General features: G+C 38.2%; 1 protein-coding gene across 6 annotated transcripts in view; it reads left to right on the top strand.

Annotated features, from left to right (window-relative positions):
* Fam135a (family with sequence similarity 135 member A) overlaps positions 1-20914 on the top strand; it is a 77216-nt gene that overhangs the window by 13735 nt on the left and 42567 nt on the right. For all 6 annotated transcript variants that reach the window (XM_051152966.1, XM_051152965.1, XM_051152969.1 and 3 more), the window contains 3 exons: positions 280-371; positions 1531-1645; positions 11939-12018. In XM_051152966.1, the coding sequence (XP_051008923.1) occupies positions 1569-1645; positions 11939-12018 (157 nt within the window). In that variant the 5' untranslated portion in view covers positions 280-371; positions 1531-1568. The remainder of the gene's footprint in view (positions 1-279; positions 372-1530; positions 1646-11938; positions 12019-20914) is intronic.

Genomic DNA, 20914 nt, shown 5'->3' with positions numbered 1-20914 from the left:
TTTAAATGAAGAATTTTCTAATTAATGATAAGTCTCCAATGTTTTAGGTGTTCATTAAGAAGTGTTTCTGAACCACTGAACTAAGAAAGTACCCTATATTGTACTGTGAAGTCTACATACGTGAATACTTAATAGAAACACATAATAGTGGTGAAATTATAATGCATTCCCTAGCCTTGAGGAGGATGTAAGTCCTGTGTGTAAATTGTGAGTGTTAATGAAACATAGGTATCTTTAAGATAAACTTGTATCTATAATTTTATTGTTTTTTTCTCATAGGGGGGACAATATATTTTTAACAACAAGAATCAGTAACTGGAAATACAAGATTGGTTATTTAATAATGTAAAAGGAAGAGTTGATCAGCAGAGGTAAGGATATGGCATTTCTTTTGTACTTATATCATCACAGGTTGGAAAACTTGATTTAAAAAAAAGAAAAGAAAAGAAGACTTGCTGAACTTTAAGGGAAGTGCTTCTTTAGGGGTTCTGAAGGCTTGAAGATTTTTCTATGCTTGCATGCTAATGAGTTGCTTGCCATGGTGTCATAATGTTGGCAGAAGACATTAGACTCACCAATCAAAGACACAGATGGTTTATATTCAGAGCAGTTAGGCCAGAGTGCCAGGTGATAGCTATACAGGAGTAAACCACGTTATACAAGAGGAACCCTGAGTTAAAGGGTTCTGAAACTTTGGTAATGGACAGTGGACCCAGCTGCTCTCTGCTTTGGAAGGCTTTTCTGTGTAGAGTAGGATGCAGATGTGCTCTATGCTCTAATGTGAAGCACCATCTCTGGCTTGTAAGATGTATACAAATGCCCTTGAGTAGATAGCCTGAAGAAAGGCTAGCAGCAGTCCTGCCTCAGTGCAGAGACACCGGCAGTCAGTGAAGGGCTTTTTAAAATATGAGCTCTTGGTGAGGATGTTTGTTATTTTTCTGAAATAGTAAAGCTAAAAACCACTGGAACACTAATAGTAGGTGGCTGTTTAAACTATAACATGCTCACAACATAATAGTTACAGTTGAAATAATGTCATTTACACTTATTGGCTTAAATGCTTATCAGATAATTATCTGAAATACACAGATTAGAAAATACACATGTCACAGACACAATTTTTACCAAATTTTTACAAATACCTAAACTATATATTTTAATGTATATGCATCTGTTGTCATTTTCATTTGCCTATGTACCTTTTTCTTTATTATTTTTGTACCTTTTGTTTTAACTTCTATGACAATGAATGCTTTACGCTTTATAGTGAAAGGGTTTTTTTTTTTTAATTCAAAAATGCTAGGTTCTTTAAATATTTTCACTTAAAAAATTCATTCATGGATTATCACATGGTTGTCATCAGTGGAAACAAATGTTAGAAAAGCTTCATAACCAACAACTCTTAAGTGGTAAAAGTAGTACTGCTGTTTGGTAGTCGTTGGATTCTAGCACTGTTCAGTTGGATTAAGCTAAGTTATAAATTGCCATTTCTGTTGTGCTTCTCATACCCCCTCTCCCTTTTTAACTAAGGTGCTGTTACCAGATTGTCCTCTGGGTATAAATTAAAAATGACTGAAGTTCAAGCAATGATGGAATTCTCTGTGGAGCTAAACAAGTTCTACAATGTGGATTTATTCCAAAGAGGGTATGCATTTTATAGTAAGAACTTAATATTAGGTTTTGTTCCAGCATATGTGTGTTGTGTTTGTGTGTGTGTGTCCAATGAGCTGTATTCAAGTGATTATAGTCTAAGTAATTTCGTATAACTAGATACTTGGGGATTATGCACATGCATTTAGTGACAATGTTGAGTATATTTAATATATCTTTGTGACTTGGTATTATTGATCACTGAGGGGTGCTTTAGGGAAAATGTATTACTCATTTTTAGTGTTTAAAGGTATATTGTATAATGGAGGAGAGTTGTTCACATAGAAACAGCTAATCAGACATACAAAGACTATATGATGAAGCTTTAATAGGTATAGGAAAGTCTGTAGAAATCAAGCAGGACATTTTTCTGGGGTTGTATATTAGTAAAGTCATCACAGTGATATTAGCAGCAATAGGGAAACATAGCCCAGCACTGTCGTGCAGCCTGAGAAGTTTCCTTCCCAACTTAGTGATCTCCATTCAAGGAAAGCCAGGTCCTTGATGCTTTGCAGAACAGTGTTTCCCATTGAGCAGGGTAAAGCAGTTATTTACAAAGCTTCCTCAGAGAATGCAGAATGTGCTCTCAAGAGTTGGCACTTAAGAGAAACAAAGAATTGTTTAGGAAAACTGCAGTCCACGTTCTAAGGCATGGATGTGAGTTTCTCAAGAGAAAGTCTATTTTCAGTGCCATTACAGTCTTGTCTCTGGGATGCTGATTCTCAGTTACAGGTGGAAAGCATATAATTGATAACATGGTTTAAAGATTTAACAAGGCTTAAAATTTAAGTTAAAAATAAGGAAAATTATATGAGCTGGTTTACTTTTTTTTTTTTTACAAAATTTCCTTTTGTAAATGAAAAGTGGTTTTGGGGGTACTTTGTTTTGGTTTAGTGTGAAAGATGTGCTAAGACAGTAAACTAAGATTACAAAGACTTTTGCCCTAAATAATCATTGTTTGTTTGCTGTTTGAGATGTGTGTGTGTGTGTGTGTGTGTGTGTGTGTGTGTGTGTGTGTGTGTTGTAAGTCTGTGCATGCACAGGCAGGGCACACAGAGGCAAGAAGAGGGCTTCAGATGCCCTGGAGCTGAAGTACTGGTGTTTGTGAGTCAGCTGCTATGAGAGCTGGACTGAGCTTGGGTCCTCTGCAAGAGCATTCCTACTCTCAACCACACGCCATCTCTTATGAGAGCTGGGACTGAGCTTGGGTCCTTTGCAAGAGCATTCCTACTGTCAACCATGCGCCATCTCTTATGAGAGCTGGGACTGAGCTTGGGTCCTTTGCAAGAGCATTCCTACTCTCAACCATGCGCCATCTCTTATGAGAGCTGGGACTGAGCTTGGGTCCTCTGCAAGAGCATTCCTACTCTCAACCACGCGCCATCTCTTATGAGAGCTGGGACTGAGCTTGGGTCCTCTGCAAGAGCATCCCTACTGTCAACCACGGGCCATCTCTTCAGCCCTTTTGTTTTTAGCATCTTTGAAAGGCTTTAGGAAAACAGGCATTATCTCTATAGGCAAGTTTGGCTTTATACTGAGGTTTCTTGACTTTCAGTAGAAAAAGCCAAGTAGATCCTAAGGTAGGGAATTTCTTTCTCCGTTTGTGTCCCTTCCTTTTTTCCTGTCTGTTTATCCTACCTTAGAGATGGAATTAAAATTCAGTTAAGACTTAAGTAGACAAAGAGTAAAATAAAAGAGCCAAGTCTTAGAAATACAGGCATTTATGTAGTTATTTTATTTTACTTATTGACATATTTTTTTGAGAGATAGGATCTTGCTACATAGCCCTGGCTGACCATAAACTCGTGAGAGTTCTTGTTGTCAGTCTCCCAAATGTTGGGATTATTACAGATGTTTACCACCACATGAATATGTTATTTTTTAAGGATATTTAGGAAGTTGAATGTTTTCTGAATTCTAAAAGAAAGATGATAAAGAGGCAAAGCTGTGTTTCTGATAGCCTTTAGTGTCATCTTGATCCTCAGGTTGGAGGCAAAGAGAGTGAGAAATACACACTTTGGGAATTGGTCCCATTCTTTTGAAACCCCAAAGCCTACCCTGGTGACAAACCTCCTCCAGCAAGGACATGCCTTCTTTTTCCTAACAGTTCCACCAACTGGGGACTAAGATTTCAAACATACGAGACCAACCTTATTCAAACCACAACACACAGTAAAACTGATGGTTGCACAGAAGAAATAGGAGAATAGCCTTGTATGGTGGTTCATGTGCATAATTTCTAGCAAAGGGTTGTTAGTGTAAGGCTAGCCTGGGTTATGTAAATGTTTCCAGCTAGCCTGCACTATACAGGAAACACTTTTCAAAAACAAAAAAAGGCAAAAAGAGATTAGCACAGCAGCAATTTATAGAGGCATCTGCAGTGATGCTCCCCTGTAACTCTGAAGGGCTGTATGGACATGGCCCAGTTCTCAGGGCCATAATAGCCTGCTAACTATTCCAAAAGAAATGAGGAAACAGAATCTGGTAAAAGTAACTGGATTTATTTCTAGTCTAGCCCAACCAACAGAAAGAGAAAAAGTTAATTCCTCTGCAGTGTTCCTGGGGCTGTCTAGCATTTTATAGAAAACCATGAGACAGAGTGCAGAAGATAGGTAGGTCAGTTGTAAGACAGTTGGCCAGCAGATTCTTTCTTGGGGGAAGGCTACTGGGCCGCAGGTTTCTGGTTTGCTTCATTCACTTAAGAGTCCTTTTTTTTTTTTAAGTTCAGGCCTAAGGAAAGGGGTTACATGTTCTAGAAGGCCCCTACTTTTTGAATAAAAACTCTTGGATTTTATGGAATGTAGGTTTAAGATTCCCCACCTTTTCAAGGACATAGAGTTCTTTATCCATATGTCCCTTCTGATGGATGTAGGGCAGGAAGTCTTTTGTATCCTTTCTTTGGAGATTTGCTATAAGTTCAGCCTGCTTGCTATGATACCTTGGGCAAAGGCAAAGGAAGAGTAGAATAGGGCAGTGGAGTTGTGGTTAATGATTCATGACTGAAATGAGGGCTACAAGTATCTTCCTGTAGAATTTAGATCATATCCTCTGCCCCCAAGTCGCGGTCTAGCCTATCCTCACAATGGTAGGTGTTCCATAAATAGCTAAGTAAAGGAAAAGATTTCCTAGCTTCAACAAGTTTGTTTTCCAGAGGATTTGACTTGATTTTGCCATGTTATTAAATAATAAAAATAGCCCGCCATGCTTTTCTGTGCTTCCGTCTGCATCATGGAGCCTCTCACTCATCAGGCTAGCCTGACTTAGTTCTCACAACAGAAGTCAAAAAAATTTACAGAAGATACCAGGCTTCCTGAATTGGTACATTGTTTCTTCCGCTGTGCTCTGTTGGTTAAGAAAGTCACAGAACATAGCCAGGAATCCAGGCTGCTGGCTTTTTGGGCTCACCATATGTACATTCAGTGTGCCTGATAGAGCCATGGCCCAGTCCATTCTTTAAAAGCACATACTTGTTGTCCTGACCATTGGGACTACCTCTGGGTAGTTCCCTGTAAGAACTTCCCTATTTTTCTAGATAGTTCCCTATAAGGACTATCCTATTTCTCTGGGTGGACAATCCAAAGATATCCTAGAACAAAAGACTTCCTTCAGCAAGGGTCAACAACTCGAAGGTCACACCATGCAGCCTAAGCATGGAATTTCTAACATGGCTGAATTTAGCATGGCTCCCCACAACTTGTCATTGTTTTTGAAACATGCTTGCTCTCTAGATATAACAGCTACAACTTAGGGATCAGAGTTCTGTGGGACCATGCTTGTAAACTTCCCAAAAAGTGGCTCGTCAGTCTAAGAATGCCTACTTAATAACCTACCTTAATTCTTCAGTGAATTTTAAAGAAAAATGTACACTTATATTCTTGGTATAATCTTTGATTCATCTTATAGTGGATATCTTTTATGAGACCAGAAACAAAAACAATTTTATTTTCCTTCTCTCAAGTCCTTGTTTCTCTGTGATGCCTGGATCCTGATGGAAAGTGACTGGTTCTGTCTTCACCTGTTCTCTCCTGTACCATCTTACAGTGCTTAGCTAGCAGCAACCATTTAGGTTTGCTTTTTCATGGCCAAGTTTCTTAGGACATTGTCTGATTTCTTCCTGTTATTAAAACTGCATATTTTATCATTCTATAATGGGAGTTACTATTTTTCCAATCTTCTGTAGTTTCTTCATTATTTTTCCAATTATAATTAACAGATTGTTCATAAAGTCATTGTCTTTTAAACTTTTGTTATAGGAAGTACAAATCCTATAGTAATGCATCTATAAACAGCTAATAACATGCACAGAGCCTACAATAGCATTGCATCACACATGTATTTCTGTTCGTAAAGCTGAATTAGCTCAATAGTCCGGCTAAGTGTTTTGGTTTGCCTAATCTTTGTTGTGTTCATTCATCAGTCCAGTCAGTTGACAGGGTGGGTGAGCACTAGCTCATGCAGAATGACTTCAGCTTGGCAGAGACAGCTTTCTTTTACAGTTTTTTTTTTTTTTTCATCCTACATCTTGTTGTCATGGAATAGGCAAGGATCCAGAGAGAAAGGAACCATTCAAAGAGACCTCTTAACATTTAGAATAGGCTAGAGGCACACTGTAGCATGTACACACCTACATACATACACACAAATAGGTAAATGTATACTTTTAGTGTTTGTGATGTGCGTCGGGGGTGGGGTTTGTCTACTTGCATGTGAGGACACGTGTGCTATGGCATGCATGTGGAGATCAGAGGGCACCCTGCCAGGTCAGTTCTCTCTCCACCTGTGGTTCCAGATACCAACTCAGTGATACCAGACTCAGCGGCAAGCAACCTTAAGCTGCTGAGCCGTCGTTGCCACCTACCACCTTCTTTTAAGCACTTCCCTCATACAGTTCTGTTCATAAGGATACCAAGAGAAGTATTGTAGAAATACCACATTTTCATAGCCATTAGATTTAATTTTTTATTCTATTAAAAAATTACCTTCACAGGTTGCATTTATTATATATTTGTTAGTTTTGGGAGTTGTTGTCTTTGTTGTTGTTGTTGTGTTAAGGCTGTCATCAGTGACTTAATCTAAAGGATTAAATTCCAGTAGAGTTTTAAAGAAGAATGCTCAGGTTGTCTTGTGTCCTTTTGGATACATTACAGAACATACAGTGTCTGGCTGTTTCTTTTTGTGATAAGATTGATTTCAAGTGTTATCAACCTGGTGGACCTTTATAATGTTTTCTCTAACCTAATCAATAGTGTTCTTTGAAGGTCTTTGCCCAGAGTGATTGTTTTACTAGGAGTTTCAAAACAGTGGCATTCTAATTCTCTTACTCCTTTTGGATAACATTACTTCATTATTTATTTGCCTGCTCTGAAGCATCCTTGTGTAGAAAGGATATAAGGTTTTGTTCTTTGTCCTGTTTAGTAATTTTCAAGATATTGTTTTGTGCCCTAGTCTCTTTCAGTTATAGTCAGTCTCACTCAGTGGCAGAATAAACTCAGATATCTTAACATGTTAATAATATTGACTCATTTTTTTTTTCTTTTATGCACCTGGGACAACCCCTCAGTTCATACTGGGTTCACACAATATCTAATCACATTGCTCACAGGACACACTTTAGAATTGGCTTTTCTAACAGTATTTGTTTTGTTTTTGTTTTTTTCTTCCATATTAATCTGTACTTTTCTGGTGATAATTACAGTTATTACTAAAAAATCTTATATATAAAACAAGAAAGTACCCATATTTGCTAATTAAGGTTGTATTTTGTATCATACTAGGTAAAATACTATTACAGTGTGCCATAGTGCTAATAATGGCTCGAGAAAAACAGGGTAGAATCCTGTAGTCCTCTGCCAAATCAAGACCTCTCTGTTGGTTCACTGATTCCATGGCTGCTTTTCCTCAGCACAAGGAAGAATAGTCCAAACAGGACGATGACCCACAGTTAAAGCCTTTAAGTTCATTGGTTTTCGGTGAAGCATATTTAGGAAATATCCCATCCTTTACAACTACCCAATAAGTTGTCCCTCTTGTATTCTAACTGGGACATTTTCATATTTTTTTTCAAGGCTGTAGTCATTATATCTCATAGGATACAATATTTTGATAGAAGATTTTGTAGACATTTAAGTTAGTAAGCTTGGCAATTGCTCACCTACTTATCTTTTAGTGTGTGATAAGAATACTTAAAATTCTTTTGAAATCTTGAAATATGCAGTACATTATTAATTAAATGTCACCATACTATGCAATCTCATGGAGGCTTAGTTTTCTTCAGTAACTGAAACTTTGTATCCTTTGACCAACACAATCCATCTCCCAGAACACCACACACACATGCACACAGCCCCTCCCTACCTCTCAGGCCTCTACTAGCATTCTGCATGCCACTTTCATAGGTGCAACTTTGTTTCACACATAACTAACTTGATGTAGAAGTTGTGTTGGATTATTTCACATAGCAGAATATCTTTGAGGTCTACTCATGTTACTTCAAATGACAGACTTTACTTTTAAAAACTGTATGTTTTATTGTATGCACTCCATTCTCTTGCCTCACCCATGGATGGACGCCTAGCTTACTTTTTAACTTGTGAGGAACATTACAGTGTGGAGTATGTGTAGGAATTTCAGTTACTGGATCACGACTGTTATTTTTAGCTTTTGGGTAACTGCTGTATTGTTCTCCACGATGGCTGTACTAATGTGCGTTCCCACCAGCTATGCTCCTTTTGCTCCATAGCTTCACCGACCCTTGTTCCTTTTGATATTTGTCGTTCTCTGGCAGGGGGCAATTATAAATATGAGACTTGCTGGGTTTTTTGTTTTGTTTTCTATCTCGCAAGCATACATTGAATGCTCAGCTTTGTGTAAATTGTCAAATACAGGATTATGATTAGACACTTAACAAATAGTACTGCTTCAGAAGTTTAAAATGAAACATCACCTAGTAGTTGTTTAGTCTTCATAAGCTTTTCTGTCATATACTTATGCTTTAAAATTACAATATTTCACTTAATATTTAAGCATGTTCTTCACATGGGAGGTTGAAGACCTCCTAGAAAACTTTGCTCTCTGCTTTGAAGGTTTTTTCCTAATTTGATTTTAATTCTCAACTATCTTTGTTTGCAGAAGACTTTATCTTAAGCTTATTAGTCCCACTACTCTGTCTCCATAGAGTTTGCTGTGTTCATTTAATGCATTTTACACTTTCATTCACTGGTTAATTCTGCTCTGTGGTGTGACCATATACCTTCTCCCATCTGCATGTTATTTGCAAGTATAGTAAATTGTTAAAGAACAAGAAACGTCAAATATTCAGCTCCTCAGTATGAATCTAAATTTACACACACACACACATCACATACACACCGGCTCCTGGAACTTGGGATATAGCCAGTTCTCACTGGAAAGCTTAATTGTCATTTGTTTTACTTGAAGTAACAGAAAATGTCTGCCAAATATTGAAGCTCATCTGTCAGTCTTTCTTAAGTAAGAATGATTTTCCATAAAAAAGTGGCTAATTCAGCTCCCAACTCAATCCCACAGTGCTTCTATAGGAGCAGCTGTGACACTTTACTAAGCAGCAGGACTGCATGCAGTAAACTGGTTTGTCACCAAACATTAGCTGTAGTCAAAGGTTGAGATTTAATTAATAATTTCTGTTACTTGTACATACTGTTCTCCAGAGGACCTGAGTTCAGTTCCCAGCACGCATGTTGGGCTGCTCACAGCTGCCTGTAATGTCAGCTCCTGTAGATCACTCCCACATTTGGCCTCCATGGGCACCTGCACTCAACGTGCACAGACACATATAAGCACAGAATTTAAAATCTAATAAAGCTGAATGTAGTCTAAGCACTGAAGAGGCAAAAGCAGGCGGATCTCTGTGGTTTCAAGGTCAGTTTGGCCTTCAGAGGGAGTTCCAGGACATCCAGGGCTTACATAGAGAGACCTTGTCTCAAAAAAATAAAATAGGGGCTGGAGATTAGTTAGGGTAATGGGCTGCAACCCTTTCACAGGGGCCGCCTGAGACCATTGGAAAACACAGATTTACATTATGATTCATGACAGTAGCAAAATTACAGATACCAAGTAGCAACAACAATAATTTTCTGGTTTGGGGATCATCACAACATGAGGAACTGTATGTATTAAAGGGCCCCAGCAGCAGGGAGGGTGAGAACTGCTGGGTTAGGGCTTAAGAGCACTTACTGCTCTTGCAGGGGATCATGGTTGATTCATAATTGTTTGAGTTAATTAGCCACTCTTTCATGAAAAACCATTCTTAAGAAAGACTGGCAGGCTATGGCACTTGTGACATTTCAAAACTCTCTATAGCTCTAGCTGTAGGAGCTTCTGGCCTCCTCATTGCACACAGGAGAGCACATACACGTGTTCACAAGACACTCATGTACATAAATACATAATCCAAAGGACCACTTACAAACTCATAATAATTTCTATTGCTTAGGAAGGATGTTTTTAAGTGAAACAAGCTTTTGTTTTCTGTGAGCACTGAAAACATGACCCCAGTGTTAGCAGCTTCAGTGCCACTGCCTTTCCCCTGCCCCCTCTTAAATGTATTTATTTAGAGACCTGGTCTCACTACCTTTGGCTGTTATGAAACTCACTATGTAGACTAGGCTGGCCTCAAACTCACAGAGATCTGCCTGCCTTTGCCTCTGCCTTTGCATCCTGAGTGCTGGGATTAAAGATGTGTGCCACATACCGAGCTTAAATCTTTGAGTTTTAATGTTTGCCTCACTTTGGGAAATCTTGTGTTAATAGAAAGTTATTGTAATTGTAATAATTTAAAATTATTACAATGACTGATAAAATGTCTTAGAACAAATAAGTAAAAATGTATAAAGTAGCTCCTACTCTGAAAACAATTGAACCAAATACATATTTTAATTAGTTTTTTGTTTTGTTTTGTTTATTGTTTTTTGGGTTTTTGTTTGTTTGTTTGGTTGGTTGGTTGGTTTTTCAAGACAGAGTTTCTCTATGTAGCCTTGGCTGTCCTGGACTCACTTTGTAGACCAGGGTGGCCTCGAACTGACAGCGATCTTCTGCCTCCCAAGTGTTGGGATTAAAGGCATGTGCCACCACACTTGGCTGAATTAATTAGTTTTTTAAATCTATTATTTCACGCATATGAACACTGCTCCTTGATTGGTCCATCTCCTCTCTGTCCTACCTCCTGCACTACCACTTTTTGTCTCAACTTCAAGTGTTCTCTCTCTCTCTCTCTCTCTCTTCATCTCTCTCTTTCTCTCTCTCTCTCCTTTCTCTCTCTCTCTCTCTCTCTCTCTCTCTCTCTCTCTCTCTCTCTCTCTCTCTTTGAGTCTGCGTAGTGCTGCCAGTGAATTTTTAAGGCCATACTGTGTATTTATTTGCTTATGTCCCATTAGAACATGGGCAATCTCTCCCAATAAGCATCAGTTACCAATAACTGTTGAGCTATATATAGGTGGAACTCCATTGGCCTAGCAAGTCATCATTGTTGCTTTCAGAGTTCACAGGTGGATCAGACTATTAATTTCTTTTCCCCCCAAACATATACATAGTACTTTTCAGCTTATGTGTGAAGAGTTTTTGTTTGTTTTTCTCAGACAGGGCCTTACAAAGCCTAGACAGGCTAGCATCAAACTTACAGTTTTTTAGCCCTGGCTTCCTGATTCCTGCATACTAGAATTGCAGGCATATGTGAAGCCACTTTTAAGAAGCTATTTAAGATTAATGATACCTTTCTCAAAAGCACAATTAAGAACATTTTGTTTTCTTTAAAATTTATTTTGTGTGTATGTATACAAAAATGCATACATGTGCACACATGCGAAAGGGCCCACTTGCATATTGAAGTGAGAGGACACGTTGGGAGTGAGTTCTCTGCTTCCTCCATGAAGGTTGTAGTGATTGAACCTATCAGATCAGAAGTGGCAGCAAGTTTGCCAGCCTAATATTAATATCTTTTAAAGAAAAATAAATAAATCATACGGTGTTCTTAGATGACTTTCTCATCTCATAGATTAGTGTCCCATTCACTACTATAAAGTAAAAGCTACCATGCATATGCATCTGTTTCTATTGTTCATCTTTATACATGTGAACTTTCTCTTCTGCTTTCGTGCTATGCTAATATTTCATGGGTGGATATGTGAAATGTTATGGGGAACTGGTAGAACTATAGAAACTGGTAGAATTGGACCAAAGTTTTATTTTGATAGATATAAACTGTAGAGATAGGAATATATGTTTAAAATAACTTTCTTATTTATTGTGTTTTTAGTTTTTACCAAATACGTGCATCAATGAAAATTCCACCAAGGATTCCCCACAGAGTAGAAGCCAGTTTGTTACACGCAACAGGTAAGTCAAGAAACATTTTCAAGGTAAAAATAAGAATTAACTTATTGGTCAATTACCCATTTTTTAAATCTCTTTACATCCTCATCCACTAAACATGAGTTACCAAGTAGGATCATTATGATTTCCCTTTTAAGAAAGCAGTAAGACAGGCTTAAATTTGGTTTCTTAAAAACAAATACATGAAAATCTTTATAAAAATTCCATGAAAATAAACATAGCTAGGTGTGCCATTAGACATGTAACTTCAGGCTTAAAAGAGTGTGCAAGAAAAGTCTAATAGCACACTAATCCCAGCAGTCAGAGGCAGAGGCAGGTGGATCTCTTTGAGTTCGAGGCCAGCCTGGTCTACAAAGTGAGTCCAAGACAGCAAGGGCTACACAGAGAAACCCTGTCTCAAACACCCCCTGCCCCCCCAAAAAAAATTACTGGACTATTATGTGATGAAATTTTATAATATGCTTTTGCATTCTGCATCCTTGTGACTCAGCTTCTTGAATACTGGGAGTTCAGCTGTATGTTACCATGCCCAGGTATAGAAGTACAGTAAAAATGCTGTGTAAAATTATCTCCATCCTTCATGTATAAGAAACATAGGAACTTTGCCTTAAGACTTGAATCACATCCCTAGCACATCATTTATATCCATTTATTCCACAATCTGAAAATGATTAAAAATCTTGTAACAAGCCCTGGCTGTCCTGGACTCAGTTTGTAAACCAGGCTGGCCTTCATCCACCTGCCTCTGCTTCCCAGTGCTGGGATTCTCAGTGCACCACCAGGCCTGGCTGCTAAAAATAAAAACCTTAGCCGGGCGTGGTGGCGCATGCCTTTAATCCCAGCACTCAGGAGGCAGAGGTAGGAGGATCTTTGTGAGTTAGAGGCCAGATTAGTCTACAGAGTGAGTCCAGGACAGCAGCCAGGGCTGTTACACAGAGAAACCTGTCTCAAAAAACAAAAACAAAACCAAAAAAACATAAGTACTTCTAATCTCAACTTGTATGTATTTTTATCCCATGTAGTTAGGAAGTGAAATGGTTAGTAAAAAAACATATATATAAAGTTGTCATGTGAACCTAATAATATTGCTTTCAGAGCATAACAAAAATAATAACACACCAAACCTAAAGTTAGGCTGAACATAAAACAGTTGAATTTTTGATATTTAAAGAAATTTAGTGGAAATTAGAATTGTTAGAGTTATTATTTTTGTTTTTAGTCATACTGTAGACAGTAACATGCAGGTTCATGTTCTTTCAAACATTATCAAACACTATCAAAAACTATTTTGTTATCTTAAAAAAGAAAAAGAAAATGGTTTTCTTCTTGGCCTAGCATGTATCTTACATATATGCTTATTGTCATAATAAAGACTTCTGTAAGTTTACCATTAAGAAACAGAGAGGGAGCTAGAGTTCAGCCGTTACAGACTAGGCTCACAGCCAACACTTCAAGACACAGAAGCTGTAACGCATCTGCAATTTCAAAACAGACTGGGTGCTCCCCTCCTATCGGCCTTAAATCTAGCAGGTGGGATGTCTTGCTCTGTGTTATCTCCTGAGGCTGCCATTGCAAAAACCTCAGACTTCGGTTTGTGAAATACTTCTGCAGATGTAAATTCAAAACAGTTAACTAAGTTAACAGCTTTTCAGGAAGGAATTTCTTACAGAGAATCAGTTACTTTATCATATTGAAATTTGGAGAGAACTCAGGTCAAATTTTGTGTTCATATTTATGTGTATGTGTATGATTCAGTCACAATAATAATTGAAGAAGAAATTATGAAATTGAGAGGGAGTTGGGGGGCACAAGACTAATTAGGGAGGAGAGCGTGGAATAGAAATGATATATGGTACTCATATAATCTCAAAAACTAATGTAGTATAAAGATGTAAATGTATATGTTAATTGATGTAAATAGTAATATACTGTATATTAATATATACATGATATATAATCAGTGTATATTATATAGTAATATATTTACATGTAAAAATTGTTGTGTGTAGTTAGGTTTTTGTTGTTGTTTTCTTTGGTTTTTTTTTTTGTTGTTGTTGTTTTTTGAGATGAGTTTTTCTGTGTAACCCTGGCTGTCTTGGATTCGTTCTGTAGACCAGACTGGCTTCACACTCAGAGATCCGCCTGTCTCTGTCTCCCAAGTGCTGGAATTAAAGGTGTGTGCCACCACTGCCTGCCTGAAAATTGTAAATATTTTTTACAGTTGATGCTTTCCTCACCAAGGACTATGCATGGACTGGACCTAGGCCCCCTACACAGATGTAGCTGATGGGCAGCGCAGGCTTCATGTGTGTCCTCTAGTAAGGGGAGCAGGGGCCATCTCTGACATGGGCTCTGATGTGTGCATTTTGATCACTCCCCCTGGCGGAACTGCCTTGCCAGGCCACAGGGGAAGAGGACATTCTCAGTCCTGATGTGACTTGATGAGCTGGGGTGGATGGGAAGGGGCCTCCCTTTTCTGAGGAATGGAAGGAGGGGAGAGGAAGGGATGATGGGACTGGGAAGAGAAAAGGGTTGCACCTATGACCGGCATGTAAAGTGAATTTAAAAAATAATAAAAAGAAAGAAAGATAGCTCTTAATGCTGAACAATTTCTGCAGCCTGTCTGATAGATGTTTTCATCTGAAAAGATCAGTTAATTTAAAAATGCTTATATTTTTTCTTTCTTTTTAAAATTTTCTCTCCCCTCTACCTTCCAATTTCTCCTGGTTCATATGACTGAAGATAAATGTTCTTTTGGTTGAATTTGTAGGTTGAAAAGCTGTCAACAGTGTTTGTGAGTTTTGTTTTGTCATAAGAAGACAAGGATTTATCTATTAAATTGAGTGCACAGTATGAAAGAAAAATCACATTTCTAGAAGAAAATTAAGGGAGGTCTAGTTATTTGAGTATTGGTCTAATTAAGCAGATAATAGGTAGACATGCATACCTAGATCTGGTGTATGTGCTGGTTTAGACATGGGGCACTCAAATAGTGACAGTGGAGGTCCTAGAACTCAGAAACCAGCTTCCTTTTATAACAACCCAATATCAAACACATTAAAGAGCAGCACTTTAAAATAAGGATAGTTTAAGGAAATGAGTAATGGGAGGCAATTCATATCATGTCTCTAATTATTTACTGTTACTAGTAACTGAATAATCTCAAGATCCTTGAGTAGAAAATTCATTATCAGATTTGATCGTTCAGTAGACTTTGAATTATAAAGCCTTTAACTTGACTTGGCATTTCAGTCTTCCATTTGCTTGCTCCCATTTGAACAGCTTCTGTCAAGACAAGATTGAGCTTGCTTTCCTGCACATTTGTATCTGAACTGTGCTGTGACCTCACAAGGCAGGCATGGTGCTTGCTTGTGCTGCTGTCTTTCACTTTGCCATGCTAGAGGCAGTGAGGAGAGGTTGAGTAAAAGCTCGTTTGCTCATGATGTACATTAAGAGATATCAAAGCTACTTGTCCAGCCAAGGAAGTAAAATGGAGGTAGTGATAATACAAGATGTAGATTAGTGTTGATACTAAGCTTCTACATCTGAAAAAGTGTCTAAAAGTCACGAAATAGCCGGTCAGCAAAATGCAAATGGTCACTTGAACAAGAAAACAAATCACTAATTAAGATGGTAATTAATCAAAAATACTCATGCAATGCCTATTATATATAAGATATATATGATATATAGGATATACCCAATACTAAAGTATTGAAGACGATAAATATGGTTCTTGACCTTGTGGAGTCATTTTTGTCTAATATGTTCAAAAGCTATTTCTAATTCAGAACAGTAAATTGAGTATATTCAGGCTTTGATCTATTTTCAGGCCATTTTACAAATGACAGTGTAAATAGCATAAAAAGAGTAACATAGGAGTAGAGCTGAGTGATAGTTACCAAAGCTGACTATCTCAGTGTGACCACTGCACACTGTTTACATGCTACTACACCATATTCCACAAATATGCAGGATTAAAATGCTAATTTAAAAATAAATTTTAGAAAAGAAAATATATGTAACAAATTAGTGTCTCTTGTGATAAAATCTTCCCACTCTAAACTGTAGGGAACTTTGAGACCTACTAAAAGATGTCTATGAAACTTTAACTCTTTACTGGTGAAGGAGTTTGTGTTTTATCCATTTTTCTCTAAGAACAGTGCTATTAGAGGTTAGAAGCTCCATTTAGATTAATGGGTAGGTCTCAGTTGCCTAGCCATTACTGAATAAAAGGACAGAGTAATTAGATATTGTAAGAGCTTGGAACATATCTCTTTGAGACTCATTTTAGATTGGTAACTGTTTGCTAAGGCATCCTCGATATTACTAGTAGCTACAGTGTGCATGTTGTGGGGCAGAGGTTGACACTGGGTGTCTTCCTCATTCTCTTCCCCCACCATTTTATTTTGAAGCAGCATCTCTCACTGAACCAGAAGTTTGCTGATTGAGCTTGACTGACTAACCAGCAAGTTCTGGGTGTCCTTCTCTCTCAGCCCCGCAAAGAGCTATCTACCATCATGACTGGTTTTTATGAGCTATTAGGAATCTAAAATTGAGTCCTCATACTTGTTTAGCAAGCACTTTACCCATGAGCTGTCTTCCCAGCTTCCTGGAGATGTATTTTATTGGTTTAGTCAGAGTTGTAATGTCAAGAATTCTGGAGAATCTTAATATTTTGTACATTATTAAAAATTTACTTTTCATGCTTCCCTGTGTTTCTGTACATGTTTTGAGCAGATCTACTTGCAAAGTCTATTAGAGACTTAAAAAGATGTTCATGGACAACTTTGGAAGCTATAAAGTCTTAGTTTGAAGCACTGGGTAAAATTTTTTACTCTAGTCTGACAATGAGAATGCCTTCTTCTGATGCAAAGGTTAGACAGGTTTACATGTATCTGTTGGTAAAGTTGAGGCAACCAAAAATTCACAGCATGTGTGGTATTCATTTAGCTAGTGTCCTCATTCACCCCTATAGGACCTGGGAAAGTGGAATAACTGATCTGCAGCTACTGTCTGTTGGGAATTATAAAATCTTTTGTTTTATGTTTCTGCCCCCATCAGTAAAACTGTAGCAGATTAGCTGGTTAGCTTATGAGTGGAGTAATTCCTCAGAAGAACATCACAAGAATGTGTTATCTAGAAAGACAAATTAAGACGTGTTCAAGACTGGGGCAAAGTGTAACCATGGCAGATGCTGGCAAGTAAATGAGATTTGAGAATTTTCCATTGGAATTAACAGTGCAGAATTCATTGGTCTTGATGTGCAGTTACATGGGTCAGAGACTAGCAGGAATGTAAATTAATTCTTGCTGTGTAAAAATTTGCCACCCAACTTAGTTTTAAATACCACATTATCACAGTTTCTGTCTGTCAGGAATTTAGCCCCATGCCTCTGGTTCAGACAGAGTCTCTCATGAGTTAAAGTCAATTACTTGTGCTGTGTTTACACAGATTTTGCCATTACATTTGTTGTATTCACAAACATTAATTCTGATTACTTTGTAGGAAGAAATTATACAAAGACATGGATACCAGGAAGTAAGACTCAATGGGCCATCTAAAATTCTGTCTATAACAACATAGGCTGAATAGAGGAGAAAGGAAGGATGTGAATTAAGTAAATATACTAAATGCCAAGAGCTTGAGCTGTTTTCAAGAAAAGGAAACAGAAACAGTGAATTTGTTTAGGATGATCTTCAGGTAGATCATAGGAGCTTATAGAAATTCTCAGATGATGATGACTGTGTCATGAAATAACAAAGTTATAGAAGGAGGGTAGGATTGAGAAGACAAAATGAATTGTGAAGCAGTCACCTAGAAATGGTAGTTACACACAGGTTCATAAGTTAGCATGATTGCTAGGCAGGACTAAGGTTCCACTTGAGATGAGTGGTCATGAATGTAAACCATAGCCGGTCCAAACAGCTATACACTGTTTCCCGGGCACACTTCACTTGTGGGTATAACTGTGGATTAGACAGAGAACTAGGTTTAGCAACATTGAGATATACAAGCCAGTATATGAAAACAAGACTAGTATATAATCACACAGAATGACACACACACACACCCTCTATATATAATAAGATGTTTGATGGTTGGCTTGGTTTTTTTGTGTGTGTTTTGAGACACAGTCTCATTGAGTTGCCCAGACTGTCTAGGTTAGACTGGAACTGTCAGTCCTTTTACTTCAGCCTTGAAAGTCCTGGTGTTCTTGGCATGTACTGTTCCTGGATTCTTTTAATGGGGTGTATGCATAGAAGAGAGTGCGATAGTGATGAATCCGAATTTAAAATGTAATAAGAAGGAAAGTGGTTACCTGGAAGAAAATGGAGAGACCAAAAGAGGAACAAGTGTCACAGAATTCGTCCTAAATGGGGCTAAAGAACTGTTAGATCTTGTTACCTTGAGTAAATGTCATTTTTATATCCTCAGAAGAGGGGCTGTGAAAGCCTTCCCGGCTGTATGAATACATGGCTTACACTGAACCCAGAGCATTTCTACCTAACTATCCTTAGACCTACACCTGGACGCTTCTAGCTTCCGCACAATCTAATCTCCAAGCCCGGATCATAAAGGGCTTCAGCTTCCAAAGACCATCTGCTAACCTAGGCCTAGAATGTTTTCAGTGTCTGAGGAGAATTACTGCTGAATAAGTTCATCCTATCTAGTTCTTTCTGAACTCTAGCTGACTGCTTTAACTCAGCTCTTCTGGCTCACTCTCCAAGCTGACTGATTCAAACTGGCTTCTCTCTATTTCTCACTTGAATTGCTCTGTTTGGGATTAAAGGTGTGTATTCCAACCGATCACACAGACCTAGGTCTTTGGATATGATCCCTTTGCCAGAGTAGCCATGTTTGTGGATTAAAGTTTCTCTACAACCTGGGGGAGCGAGCTGGGAAGATAGATGTGGTTATAACAGGAAGTTGATTAAAATCTACATTGAAGAGGAATTTCTGTCAAAAGTAATGTAAAAATCTACAAAATGACCATAGGAAGGAGGAACTAAAGAGGACTCTGAGGCAGGAACACACAAAGAGGAAAACCACCTAGAAAGTTGGGAGTATAGAGTGTACCTGTATTGCTAGTCATCAGGAGTAATATATAAGGTAATATTGGGGGGAATAATTCTGAATTAAGAGATAAAATCTTTAAGAAATTAGGATTTGGGGGGAAGGACTGAGAGGAGAGGTGAGAGGGGAAACTCTGGTTGTGATGTAAAGTAAATTAATTAAAATAAAAAAGAAATTAGCATCTTGACTCTACAAGAATGAATGAGGTGTGGTCAGTAGGATACAGGAGTCTAGTGACAGAAAGTTCAACAGCGTTAATAGTGGTGATTTTAACAGGAGGTAGGATCTGAAAGCTAAGAAACAAGGATGCCCCAGTCCTGGTGGCAAAGTTCAAAAGGGCCTCAGTTTGTAAAGTACATACCACAGGAGCATGAAGGCTTAAGTTTGGATCCCAGCGTCCACATGAGAAGCTGGTTATGGCAGCACTCACCTGTGATCCTAACTAGACAAGGGAGAAAGACAAGACAATTCCTGAGGCTTGCTGGCAAGCATTCTAGCTGAATTGGTGAGCTCTAAGTCCAGTGAGAGTCCCTGTCCCCCAAAATAAGGTTAAGAATGATTGAAAAAGACACCTAAGAGCAACTTCTAGCTCTTAGACACACTCCTGATGCTCCACCACCATAACATGTTCATAACAGACACAGACATACATTCATAACAAACACATGTATACAAAGGAACGTACAAGAGAGGAAATGCCCCATTTGAAAAAGAAAAGAGTTCAAGGGAAGAGCAATAGGAAAAGCCTTTGTTTCCTGCGGCAACATATTCTAATTAACATTGTTTGAGGGCTTTACACAGAATCTATATTGTAATTAAGGAAAATTTCTTCCCCCATCTCAGTTCTTCTAAAATATTCAGAATGGAATTTTTGAGCTATTCAGTTTTGCTTTAAATGTATATTGTGAAATATCTCAAACTCACAGAAAAGTTGTAAATACATTGTAAAAAAAACTTCAAAAATATTTTGTTTGCAAGTATGTGTGTACATGCAATCCCCCATATACCATAGCCCATGAGGGGTCAGAGGACAACTTGCAGGAGTTAATTGTCTCCTCCTATCTTGGCCTCCAGGGATGGAGCTCAAGTTGTCAGGTTTGTGTGGCAAGACCTTTGACCTATTGAGCCATCTTTCCAGACAAAGACCATTTCTTATAAAGCACCTCTGCTAAGCCAACCTATGAACATGAGGAACTTCTCAGTGTGTGCACATAATTCTTTTTCTTGCAAAAATCTTGTTCCTGTGATCCATAGCTAATTTTTTCTTTTGGTCATCCCTTCACACATCCCAAGCTATCACTGCACTGCACCGTCTTCCCTTGAAAGTTCTCTTTGTACAGCCGGGTGTTCCTAGATGTCAGATCGTCCCCTCACGTGAGCATCTTCTTACCTGGCTGAAGAATTATGCCAAGAGGTCAGTTTAGAAATATAAGTAGAGTGCTCAGCTGCTGCCGCCTGCTTTCTTTCCATCGCCTTGCCCATCTGGAAATCTTTCTTGAGCCATCTGGACTCTTGACACTGTTTCTCTCATATATTATTATTATTATTGGAGGCAAATCAGATTTCACAGGTTAAGAATATAGCCCTCCTTCCAGATACCAGTCACAAGTTCAAAGGCTTACCGCAGCCTCACTTCTGACCAACTGCGTTCAAATTTAGGAGCTCCTACTATTGACTAATCTGGATAATTCACTAGAAAAACTCATTCAATTCAAGAAAGTGCATACTTAGTATAGCTTTATTCCAGCAAAAGTGTTGCATCATTACCAGTCAAAAGAAGAAATGCAGGCCAGTGAGGCAGCTCAGTGATTAAAGGATCTTG

This window comes from Acomys russatus, chromosome 11 (genome assembly GCF_903995435.1).
Source record: "Acomys russatus chromosome 11, mAcoRus1.1, whole genome shotgun sequence".
NCBI classification, from domain to species: Eukaryota; Metazoa; Chordata; class Mammalia; order Rodentia; family Muridae; genus Acomys; species Acomys russatus.
This window is presented reverse-complemented; position numbering and strand designations above follow the sequence as displayed.